Raw genomic sequence first — 13,385 nt, 5'->3', positions numbered from 1 at the left:
TTGGTTATTAAAGATGAAAACATCAAATACGTTGTTTTAATTATTTTGCATTTTCCATTACCAGCAAGGGTGAGCATTGATCCATTATCATTTCTTATTCTCTTCTTACGCTTCCACGTATTGATCTGCAGGTGGTAGGCCACCCAGGGCAGAACGCAAAGCACGTGACCCACGAAATCCTATCACAAATCGGGGCCTACTTGGGAAATAAATAACTACTTATTACCCGAGACCAATGACGGAAAAAAGTAAATTTACTAAAATATTTCTTTATTTGAATAAGGTCAATGTCATTTCTTGAATTCCAGCTAGCATCAAATTAACAATCAGAAAAAAACACTTGACAAAATGTTATCCAATTGAAATTAACAGTGGATAGAAAACCCTTTTAAACTTTAAAAGAAATATATTAAACAGGCAACATACAGATCTAAAAAGTTGGAAGTGGTGATTTTACATTAGATCTTATAAATTAAAAAATCCCCAATATAACCATTTGTTCACTATCTCCCTGCGATAAGCACATGGACAGGAAAAGATAATCACATCTTAATATTCACAACTGTCACTTATGTTCTTTACAAAGATTGTATCTCTGCAATGCAGCGGGTCAGGCAATCTCTTATTCAAGTAATTTTTGTTTTCCCCAAGTTATCAAAAAGTACAACTGTCTGAGATAAAATGTCACAAAAATCACAATCAGGAAAGCAAAAAGCTTTAGCAGGCCATCTTGAAGATGGGGGTTTTCATGGCTTGACCATGATCTGAAGATGCTTTTGTACGTTTAAGAGCTGTCAACCAAAGGACCAAGAGCTACAAGCAGCAATCTGGGTTTAGTTTGTAATTGCTAATAAACCAAGAGGTTTAGTAAAAAGAACATTAAGTAAAAAATTGTAAGTATAAGAGAATCAGTGCACATTTGCTAATGTCATTGACAACGAAAATGTTGTATCAGCTCTCAGCTCAGCTTTGAAGTTAACAAGAGACTTATTCTGTTCACCCCCCATCTTAGTGCTTCTCAACAGCGGTGTGCTCAGAATCACCTGAGGCGCCTGCTGAAGACTGATATTCTGAAGCCCCCACCCCTGAGTTCTGCTTCAGGTGGTTTGGAGCTGAGCCCTGCAATCAGTATTCTTAACAAGCACTCCAGGATCCAGATGGACCACAGACCACACTCTGAGAAACACTACTATCCCTTTAATACATAACAAAATATTGTGGCCTCATAGAGTTTCAAACTGAATAAAACATTCAAACAATTAGAACACAAAGAGGTACATTAAATAAGAGTATTAACCATTATATTGAATATAATTGCATTTCTTTTTTAAAGTGGCATAAGCACAAAGACTTACACTAAAATTGTAAAATCAATTTTGTTTTAATCCAAGGCACCTGTAAAATACTTGCTGGTGTGAGAGAAGTTAAATTCAATTATATAAAATAGTACAGAAATCAAAGAATCCTGGCAGTGACTGATTTTTCCATAGAGCAAACATTTTTCTACAGAAATGAGCTACTTAAAGTTGACGATTTTGAGGAAAATAAACCAAATTTCCAATAATATGGTAACTTGTATGAACCGATTTACTGAGTGATTTTCAGCAAATTCAATCAGTACGAAAGAAAAGAAGGTTCATGCTCATACTCTTCTGTCCTAGCTGTCTTCGCTTGTGTTAGGAATGATCAGAATGATTCCTCTTGAATTTTAGCCTGGAAAATGTATACTGCAAAGGTCTAACATTTCTTTAAGTTCAGGCACACGTGACCATGGATTTTATAATACTGGATATTTTGCAACCTTTTATCTCAAGAGGATATCCAAGTCTCATAGTCTACAACTGAAACATTCTTCTGAAGGTATTAATTTTTTTTTTCATGGAATAAGAGTAAATTCTGTGATGATGATGTCTCTGAAATATGAATTTCAAAATGCTAACACTACAAGGAAAAATGCTAGCAAAGCAGTTCTGTGTTGGAGTGGCTGTCGGTAGGAGAGTGATCTTTAGAATGTTCTTGTTCAGCGTTCCAGGATAAACGCTACTGTAAAAAAGCCGTGCTAGGACCGTTTGCATATGTAGTGCTAGTTAGGTATTGCTATAATGCAGAGTTCTTTAGAGCCTTTGTATGGATTTTCGGCAGTTAGTCCAGTCTGTAAATGACAACTAAGAGCAAATTTATGAAGGCTGTGAAGAATTAAATAGTGCTGTTTACAAAACGGTACTATTTTCGATTCTGTGACAAATGAAAGGTATCGTTTTAGCTAGCCAGAAGAGGTAAAGTAAAGGAGTATTTTGAAGTCTACATCAGTCGTGAAAACAAAATGAAATGTCATTTACAGATTGTTTCTACTATACCTAGAACTGTGTACAACAACCCCTTCCAGCCTGACATTTCAAAGTTAACTTACTAACAAGTGCTTCACAATATCCTTAGTTCTGGCATTAAAAGAAAGACATCAGAAGTACTAACACTATTTTTCAAATTTTGCTTTCAAAAACTTTAACACTGCTTCTACTACTGCCTTCTTGATTTCCACAAATATGCAGCATCACAAACGCCAGGTTGCATGGAGTGATGTAAATCAGAATGCAGTGGTAGTTTTTATGACCTTAAAATATACTCAGGACATGCAATCTGAGTTGAATTTAGAGATATAAACGCAGAGTAATTTTCATAATATTGAACTGACACTGTTGGAACATAGACATTCAAGAATATGAGCAATCATGAAATGAACACATCACCAGGTAAAATACCCATAAAAACCATTATCAGAGGAATGTTGTCACCTAAATGGTTTTTCAGGCAAAGAGCAGCTCTTAATTCTCCCCTCCAATTTCCTTTAAAAGTGAAATATATCATTGATAATCAGAAGGGAAAAAATACTTCAATAAACATTCTGAAGCCTATTATCCAGATCCTAACACTCTCAGACAAAATATTCTTTGATTTCAAAGGGAGCTGTATTAGACTCAAGGACTGCAGGACTGAGTCTTCGAGTAGGAAATTCTGGCCTCTAAAAAAAAGGCTTTGGTTACAAAATAAACATGATGGGTAGCTCTCAGACCTCATTATTTTGGCGGGGGGCAAGAGGGCAAGGGTGTTTACGCTAAAGATAGAAACCTCCAACATCAGAGACTTAGGGGTAACTTTCATATATGGGGGTGCCCCCTTTCTGTTATTTACCCTCTGATTTATCAATATTCTGTTCAGTGGCTGTATTCTACTGGCCGGAAATTCACTGAAATTTAAATAGATTTATGTACTATGCACAAATTTACATATGGTTGTCTTTAAGGTTTATTCTTATTCAAGTCGATGTTTAAAGTTATTTTATACAAAATTTAATAATTTAGACTATGAAGCAATTTAAATACTTAAATTCCCTCAAAAAGACATTTTGTACATACATACATGATGTACACATATGAAAATGGTGGTCAAAAGAATTTTTTGGCAGCTGCTTCTTGCTGAGTCCTACGGAAAAAGAGAACAAAAAAAAAAAACAAAACAAACTGAAAGAAGTTCTATATACTTTACATTGGAATGAAACAGGATTGCTTAAAATTAAAAATGCCTTTTGAAGTATGAAATACATGAAGATAAACATATGTCCTATACATGTACTCCTGTGTGAACTGAAATAGACTAGACATAATATTCGCTTTGTATGAACCTAATTTTATAGGTATTGAAAGTTCTATTATGGACCTTGATAACTTTATTGAATATCTCAAGTTAAATAAATACAGAAAAATGTTGGGTCAAATTTTAGAGACTTACCTATACATGATATAACCAATGAATAACACCGTTTGTACCACTACAAATATAACAAAGTGCACCGTAGATAAACACGATGGAAATGGCGGTAGTTCTGGGCATTTCAGTCTTTCATTTGATGGCTATAAGGCAAAGAACTTTCTATTACAATTAGTCAAATCAGTATTTTAGAAAAGGAAATAAATGTGAAATCTTTATAAAACTCATGGTTTACTGTATAAACTCAAGTATTTTCATTAATTCATCTCATAATTGCCTTCCACCCTCTTAACTTTCACCAACAAACTTTTTGAAAGAGCAGGCGATGTGGGAAGGCCTCCACTCTTTCACTGTCCCGTCACTAACTCATTGCTGTCTGGCTTCTACCTTCATCACAGTGACAATGATTTTAGTGTCCTTGAAGGTCACAGATCACCAGTTCCCTGGACACTCCCAGTTTATACTTGCTGTACTAGAGTAATTATTAATGGCAGCATCCTCACTCTCAAAAGTGTTCTATTTCAGACAATTACACGGTTGCACTACCAATGAACTACCTGACAGATAACGGCCTTTTCTCAGCTCTCATCCACCCCAATCTCCTAACATTCAACAACACTAATTAGTATTTTGGAAAATGTTTCTTTTCCTATTTCCATGATTATTCATTCTATTATAAGCAAGTAATTAAATACCAGGGACAAAGATTTCATCAAGGTATCCAGACAGAATGGCTTCTAAGGTTAGTTGTTCTCAATATGCTCACACCTATGGGACAAAGGTCTTCACTATGTATTGATATATAGTACCCACAGCATCAACTTGGCCGTTGCAACAAAGGCAAAAGTTGGGGGGGAAATAAACTCAAACAGAACTAAGGGAATAGATGACAATGCTTTGGATGGGAGGTAAAATGGTCAATAAGAAAACTATTAAGCTATATTTGAAAAACTGGAAGGGAAGAGGCAAATGCTACAAACATTTGTGAATTTTATAAGGGTTTTCAAAGCCAGTAAATAAGTTAGGGAAAAGCTTAAAAACTTAAAAGTTCCAGGGATTTGTCTTCTAAATAATATCTCTTATGCATATTAAACTTCAAAAATATGCTACCTATTTTTAATACTTATTGCCTATCTCCAAAAATGTAGATGGGACTTACACTAAAAAAAAGACCTAATAAAGTAAATAAAACAAAATAAAACAAAACTTAAAAAAATGAACCAAGTAAGACAGGAAAGTAGCTGGAAAAAAAGAAAAATCTTGCCTAAAGAAAGCTGCTATCAGTCAGCCAGTTTTAGATCTGTGCTTCCTGAACAGCCTAGACAGAGAAATATGAATCATCCAGTGCCCGTCTGTCTCACAAATGGGTGTGTCGAGACATTTACCTTGTTCAGAGCCGTTTAAAGGTATCATTACTGATAACAAGAGACATGTTTTTAAAAGAGAACTTATAGAAAAGAACCTAGAACAAAAAAAAGTCTGAGATTGTGATGATTCCACTAACTGGAATAGCAATTTATTTTTTAAAAAATTCTATTCAATAGGCTACGGAAGCATGATGTGGAACATGTAGACATTTGAATCATATGGAGTAATTCTACCTTCAATATTAAGAAGGAGCAATGGCATTCATTTAAAAGTTAACACGTTTTCAGTAGAATATGTGGTTTTCCTTTCCAAAAGAAGACTGTGATAATCATAAAGCAGAAGAAAAGAGAGCTCACCAAATTTCGCTGCACTAAGTTATCTATGTCCCGCTTCACTATGTGGAGGTGCTCTTTGATGTCGCTGAAGTGCTGGCTTGTCTCATAAACGCCCCCTGCAGACCCAGGATGCTGTATGCCACTGACCAGTCTGACAGTTTCACTCACGGAATTCCTGAAATAGAAAATCCTTTTACAATGGAATCACTAGAAAGATGATTTTTACAGTCAGAGATTTCAAATGGTTAGATATATTTCTAAGCCCAATGCATCAGATCATTTAAAAAAACAAAGAAAAAAACCCCAGAAACAAAATAAGTATTTTAAAAAACTGTCTTCAAGATCAGAAAATAATTTATAAAAACTAGAATATTATGCCTTTATCTTTTACTAAAGGTTGTCTAACCACAGAGAATACTACTAAATAATTTGTGTTAAAACCAATATTATAAATGGCTACTGAATAACATAATGGATGATACTCTTAATGAGCTTAAATCTTTCTAAGTGTTTAATGCTGTGCAGTAAAGGATTAACCCATCAGGCCTGGGCTGCCCAAACCCCGCACATTCCAAAGGTTTTCAGACCTGGCCCATGACTAGCCCCTGGGAGATAATCTCTATGCCCCTGGAATATCCTGCCTGTTAAGAGTGTCTTTGTCTACCTGGGGCCTTGGGCCAGGCCAACAATATGATTTATGTTTGTTTGCCTGGGGCCTTAGGCTGCAGTACCAGTCTGACCTCTAGGGGGACTGAAGATTGAGTAGTTAAGGTCAGTCATGTGGGTGCTCCATGCCTATGTGACTGACCCCTAATAAAAAACCCCGACACCAAGGCTTGGGTGAATTTCCTTGGTTGGCGACACTCTTCACATGTTGTCACGCATCACTGCTGAGAGGAATAAACACTGTCTGTGTGACTCCACTGGGAGGGGACAACTGAAAGTTTGTGCCTGGTTTCTCCTTAACTCCACTGTATGCACCTTCTTTCTTTGCTGATTTTATTATATATCCTTTCATTGCAATAAACCATGACTGTGAGTACAGCAGCTTTTCTGAGTTCGGTAAGCACTTCTAGAAGACCACAGAATCTAGAGGTGGTCTCAGGGACTCATAAGACAAATGTATCAATAATTCAATTTCTCTTTACAGTTCTATCAGATGTCCCCCGTATACAAACCTAGTGCTTCAACCAGACACCAACTAAAGAACATCTATCTGTTTCAGATATGAAGGAAAAACTGGTTGTTTGGCATACTGAGCAATGGTGTGGTAGTCTCCACCACGGTATCTTTTTTGAAGGGTAATTCTGACTTTATACGTTTTACCTTACACTCTGACTTCAGAATATAATCCCCATGTAAGATGTGATTCCACTATTCAGATGTAAGAGAAAGAGCTCTACCACTGAGTATGCCATTTGGATATGAGTCTGTAAGCATGATAGTGTAAGAGACTACAATTTTTTTTTTTTAAATAATGGCAGAAACGTAACAGGGCTATTTATTAAGAAAGAAAGGAACATATCTGAATTTCAATTTACCTGAAAATATTACTGCTCCCTTTCACCTGTCTTGGCTCCTGATGTTCCCTGAGAATATCCTTCACATAAAGCCTCTGTGTCTGGGATGCTTCTTCTAGTCCTGACCCTTCCCTCCAAGAGGGAGGGTCTAAAACGGAAGGGCCAGTTCAAACGACTGCCTTTCCCCTATACTTTCCTCTCCCTGAGGCTTCCTTGTCAAATGCAACCATTCCCTAAACATCACACATACTTTTCTCCTTTGTATCTGTATACAGTCAGCCCTCCTTTTCTGTGGTTTCCACATCCACGGATTCAACCAACCATAGATCAAAAATATTCAGAAAAAAAAATTCCAGAAAGTTCTCAAAAGCAAAACTTGAATTTGCCACACAGACAACTATTTACATTGTACTTACAGCTATTTACAGAGCAATACGTTGTATGAGGTATTACAGGCAATCAAGAGATGGTTTAAAGTATACAGGAGGTAATAAGCAAATACTATACCATTTTATATAAAGGAATTGAGTACCCCTGGATTTTGGTATCCACAGGGCCCTGGAACCAATCCCATGGATATGGAGGGAATACTGTATATGGGTTTTCTCCCTCATAGAGCATAAGCTATCCGAGAACAGGAATGTCTCTGATTTTCTGACAGCCTTCAACAGTTACAGTGCAATTTGGATGAATGAATAAATAAGTTATCTAACTTATTTCCTTGAAGTAAAATTTAGTTTAAAAAGTATCAGTAAAAGTTGTACTTCCCTGGTGGCGCAGTGGTTAAGAATCCGCCTGTCAATGCAGGGGACATGGGTTCAAGCCCTGGTCTGAGAAGATCCCACATGCTGGGGAGTAACTAAGCCCGTGCGCCACAACTACTGAGCCTGTGCTCTAGAGCCTGCGAGCCACAACTACTGAGCCCACGTGCCACAACTACTGAAGCCTGCGCGCCTACAGCCTGTGCTCCGCAACAAGAGAAGCCACCGCAATGAGAAGCCCGCGCATCGCAACAAAGAGTAGCCCCCGCTCGCTGCAACGAGAGAAAGCCCATGTGTAGCAACGAAGACCCAACACAGTCAAAAATAAATAAATTTATCAATAAAAGCTTTGCTAGAAGAAAACAACAAAAAAAAGAAACTCAAATATTAAAATTACTTAGAAATAACAGAGTAGGTCAGGCTGAATGTTAAGTATAATAAAAAATCTTCAAAAATTCTACTTGAGTTATACGAGCAATGAAGAGTTAAAAACCTGCTACAAAATATCTCAAGTGCTTTCTGAATAAATGACATGTCTTGATTAAAACTTCTTTGAATGGCATACATGCTCAAGGAAATTCATGTGAGTCTAAGCTTTTCCACTTAAACCCAAATTAAGAATTATATTTTACTATCTCTAAAATACTTACCAAGAATAAAGCATCCCAGAATATACAACCTTCTCACATATCTGCATTTTAAAATATTGCTTCCCAGAGCATGAACTTGCTTACAGATACATAAATGTCTTTTTAATACACAAAGATTGAGTCATCATTCATTCATTTGCCTGTTGATTCTGCTAACGTTTATTTGCTACATGTTACGAGCCAGGCAATTTTCAGGGATATAAACTGTGCAAGAAAAATATAATTCCTGCCCTGCTGAGACTAATAGACTAGCAGGAGAGCAATGTGATAGAGGCACATCTAGAGTTCTATGAAGAAAGATGCATTTAACTTAGCTGGGCACCCAGAGCTGAGTGTTAAAGGATAAAGGAGGGTTCTATGAGGATGGGATTGTGATGGAAGGAGGGCATATGTAGCTTAGGGAATAGGTCAAGTGAAGAGGGTTGGAGAGAACACTAGAGAAAAAATACCTTTTAAGGAATAATGGAAGGATGACCAACAAATGAAGAAAACTGAGAAGAAGCAGAGGCCAAGAACATCAAGAGTGAGTGGTATGCTAGAAGCCTTGGAAAAAAAAATGTCTCAAGATAGAGGGAGTGGGAAAGGTGTCAATTTCTACAGAAAGTCCAGCAGGATGAGGACGGAAAGGTATTCATTACAGGGCACCACTGACTGCAGAAAGAACAGTTTGGTGCTTTCAGGACAAATTACAGTGGTTTGGAAGCGAAGACAGGCAGTTTGGTCTACTTTTTTAGAAACTCACTAAAAAGGAAGGAAAAAGAGAAGCAATAGTAAAAATAATAGAAAGTGTCAATTAAAGGTTTGTTTTGATTAGTTTTCAATAATGGAAGAGCAAGCCCTTTTGTATGAGGTGTAAGTTAAAGGGAGAAGACAGAGAAAGGATCACTAAAGCGCAAGGGAAGAGAAGTAGAAGGAATGGGATCCAGGGCTAAGGACTGGCCTGGACAACAGCTGTGCAGATGGAGACAAGTGTGGGGAGGGAGGGTGCAGCACAACAGAGGAGGCGAAGGACGAGACAATGTCATCTCCCAGGAAGAATGTCAATGGCAGGCTGAGTTATGGGGCTTGGAGAGAGTGGTGAAGATCTTAAATGAGAGTAGTGAAGATACAGAATGAATAAAGATCACTAAATAGCTTAAATATTATATTACAGGGACAGGCTGAAGGTACAGAAGATGAAAATTAAGAGCAAGATCCCAGAAGAATATGTGAAAATATTCATGTAAAAATGCCTAGCACAGTACCCAGAATGCAATAGGTACTCAAAAATTTAGGTAAACATGAAATGCTAAATGCTGCCTGCTCACCAAAAAGAACTTATTAAAAAAATTACAGCCAATTAACAACACAGCCAACACATAATAATAGCAAAGTTCAAAGAACATTAGTAACTCTGTCCACTGAAAAGGCCCAGAAGCAATGACAATCCAGTAGCATTAAGCACGACACTGTCTTTAAAGACCATTTCTCACTAAAAGACCAGGGCTCCAAAGAAAAATGCCTTTGACACGTGTGGGACAGAAATATACAAGAGAAGCCTGGAAAGTCTTACACCTGAAAGGAAGGAAGCTACCAAAGACTACTGGGGTTGCATCAAAAGGATGCAGAAGCTAACCTGTAGGGACAGCTAGTGCCCAAAGACGAAACAATCTGAACATCAATTATAAAGACTAATGTACAACAGCAAAATATGTTAAACCCCACGAGTTGAAAAACAATCAAACAAACATCACCTCTCACTATCTCATCATTTAACCTTGGACACTGCCAGGGGACCAACTCGTTATTCTAAAAAATGATAAAAAAGAATCAAGTATTTATCCTGCCTTTCCTGAACTATTTCAGGATAACAAGTAAGTAATCAGAGAAATTCTTTTTAAATGGAGAGGGAATTTTAGAATAAGAGTGTCATCCTTCTTCAACCTCTAATGAAATGATGGATTTAGGCTATGGCCATGACTGGCTAAAACTTAGGCTGATGGAGGCACTTTATAATGAATGGCTCAGGCTGACAAAATCTGGTTATTAGTAACTGCTGGACTGGGTGATGGGGATGTGAGAGAAGGCCCTTATATTAGCCTCAACTTTTTTGTATGTTTAAAATTTTCTATAATTAAGTAAAAATTGGCAAGGACTTATGGTATGCTAAAAATAGCACCTGAGAGTACAGAGATAACGAGAACTAGTTCTGACTGTTTTCATATCATGATCTTTTATCATTCAGAGCCTTCTCCCCTCTTTCTGTAAACTGGAGACAACTGAACTACATGCTTCTGCTAAAAAAAATTCTATGATCCCCTAAGAGCGTGAAAATCCATGAAGACACAAACCACCCTTTCTATAAAAGGCAAATATTTCCTATCTCTTTGCATTTTTTTCTGAAGCTTATTCAGAAGAAAAAGCTTTAGAGGACAAATTCAGAAATTTGAGTTCAGTTTTTACATTAACTTATTGCATGCATGATATTTGTCCTTCATTAATAAGGGGGAATTTACATGGATTGCTAACTACCCTAAGTAAGTGTTTGCATGGATAATACAACTGGATGGCTAGGCTTTGCTAACCACTAACTGAATCTTAAGATGTTCTAGTATTACTCTTAAGTAAAACAAGCACAAAACAGTATCTAAAGCATGCTACCATTTACATCAGAAAGAAGGAGATCTAAGAAAATACATATGTGAAGAAGAAATATAGGAAGTACAAACCAGAAATTAATGGGATGAGTTACCAACAGGGGGTGGATGGGAAAGAGCTAGAAAGAAGGAGAGAATGGAAGTGGGGCAGCAGTGATGAAGAGGAAGTGATACCTCAATGAATATATTCTGGCTCCTAGAACCACAGCATTCACATACCCTTCGTATACCCAAAATATAAACAATTAAAATCAACCAGGATGTAGGAGAAATGCAAACACTAACAAAAAACCCAACTGTATTACAAATGAATATCATAATCATACTGAAGAGAGTGGGGAAGAAGAGAACTAAACTCACTGCCTGGAAAACAGTGTCTGGACTAGATACTGTAAGGCTAGAGGCAAAAGGAGCTTTACATAAATCCATCACTATATGTGTTTCTCATAGGGATATGGCTTAATAATTTGAAACCACTTTATGTATACTTTATGCACACACTAAAACTATACCAATAAGTAAATACATTAGAAATAAGAACCAGGTTTCTGCCTATTGGAGAAAGAATTTTCAAATAGGGAAAGGAGCAAGGCTAAAATCAGCCCTTGAGTTTTCAGTTCAGTCCAGTCCAACCAAAATCCAAAGTATCTGTATAATCTCGTGGTTTTTTTTAATACAAATGTAGAGTAAGGGATACAAAAATATGTGTGGATTAGTATACATTCACATATTCCCTAGACCTGCCCACTGAGCGGGCCTAGAAGCAATGGCACCCCAGTAGTAATGAGCATACCTAATGCCCAGATCTTGGTTTCTAAATACTTTTCTCCAATAAAAGGAACCAGGGCTCACTGAGAAGTGGTTGATTCTAGAGCTGGGGCACAGAAAATACAAGATGAGCTTGAAACATATTACAGTACCAGAAAGTAAAGAAATACTTAAAAAAGATGGCGGTTTGTTGAAAGAACACAGAAGCCAACCTGAAGGAGTTCCTAACGACCAGAGCTGGAACAATTTGAACAACAAAATAAATAATGATAGTACAGGATTATAACCCACAGAATAAATAATCCATGAGTCCACACTGATATAAATAGATTAAATAAATAAATGGGGGAGAAGGAGTAGCTGGTCCTTATAGAATGCCAGTAAATAGATATAGAAGGAATGATGGAAATAGAAAAACCAGCGTTTGGTAAACACCACATTCTTGTTTCAGATAAAACATCAATGGATGCTAAAATTAGTGAGCCAAAGGTTAAAGTGAAACAGGATATTTACAAAGACTCAAAGTATCTTTCCCCAAATATTTATTAACCACCAAGGGAAGAATAGTAACTTTAAAGTAGAGAAACCGGGAAGAAACAACAATATCCAAGTGATCACAGCCAACATCACCAGTAATAAGACATACCAACATCATGAACATGACGCACTGTTGTATTCTTGTCAAAAATGCAGAACCTCCATCCAATCATGAGTAAATACCAGACAAACCCAAACTGAGGAACCAAATTGGTCCAATGAATTAATCAATGCTCTTGAAAACTGCCATGGTCATGAAAGACAAGGAAAGATGAACTATTTCAGACTGCAGAAGTCAAGAGGAATAACTAAATGCAATGTGCAATCCTGGATAGGATCTTAGAATGAAAAAGGCACTGGTAGAAAACTGGTGAAATTTGAGTAAGATCATTAGTTTAGTTAATAGTACTGTACCAATGTTAATTTCTCCGTTCTGACAATTGTACTGTGGTTATGTAAGATGTTAACATCGGGGGGAAGATAAGTGAGGGATACATGGGATATATGAGGGATATGTCCTTATTTTTTTTTGCAATGTCTAAAGTCTAAAATTAGATCAAAAATTTTTTTTAATGTTATATTGATCTGATCTGTTTCTAAAACAGTTTAACTATTCATTTAACATCATAAATATTTTAATCATGAGTTTAAAAAACTTGAAGATTTTTTAAAAAATGCCAAACAGTACAACTGAAAGAAATACCAATTTGCAGTTACAAGTTAGGCTGCCTTTAATCTCTAGGTGTTAAATGTTATCACCTTCTGTTTAACCTCATTCGGTTTAATTTTCCAGTCCTAAAGAACTCACCTTAACATTCTAGTTTGTCAAGGGCTGTACTGGCTGGGGCAGTGCCCTAACGTATTAGCTTATGACATGTGACATGTCGGCTGTTTCTCTGCTTCAGGCATTGAATGCTAATTATCTGATAAGTGAATCCTTTTTAAAAACCTATCATTCAATGTTCCAAGGACACAGTGTCTCCTCTCTGCAGCAACCCTTTGCCCAGGCTCTCTTAGGGTACAACACAGGATGAAAAAGAGGTAG

The 13,385-nt window shown here is 36.8% G+C and overlaps 1 protein-coding gene across 2 annotated transcripts in view; it reads right to left on the bottom strand.

The window, feature by feature from the left end:
- Positions 1–288: 288 nt before the first annotated feature.
- LMAN1 (lectin, mannose binding 1) overlaps positions 289–13,385 on the bottom strand; it is a 29,159-nt gene continuing 16,062 nt past the window's right edge. For both annotated transcript variants that reach the window (XM_061169847.1, XM_061169848.1), the window contains exons 11-13: positions 5,490–5,643; positions 3,787–3,908; positions 289–3,480 (exon numbers count right to left, since the gene is read on the bottom strand). In XM_061169847.1, the coding sequence (XP_061025830.1) occupies positions 3,444–3,480; positions 3,787–3,908; positions 5,490–5,643 (313 nt within the window). In that variant the 3' untranslated portion in view covers positions 289–3,443. The remainder of the gene's footprint in view (positions 3,481–3,786; positions 3,909–5,489; positions 5,644–13,385) is intronic.

Source organism: Eubalaena glacialis, chromosome 15, assembly GCF_028564815.1.
Source record: "Eubalaena glacialis isolate mEubGla1 chromosome 15, mEubGla1.1.hap2.+ XY, whole genome shotgun sequence".
Lineage (NCBI taxonomy): Eukaryota > Metazoa > Chordata > Mammalia > Artiodactyla > Balaenidae > Eubalaena > Eubalaena glacialis.
This window is presented reverse-complemented; position numbering and strand designations above follow the sequence as displayed.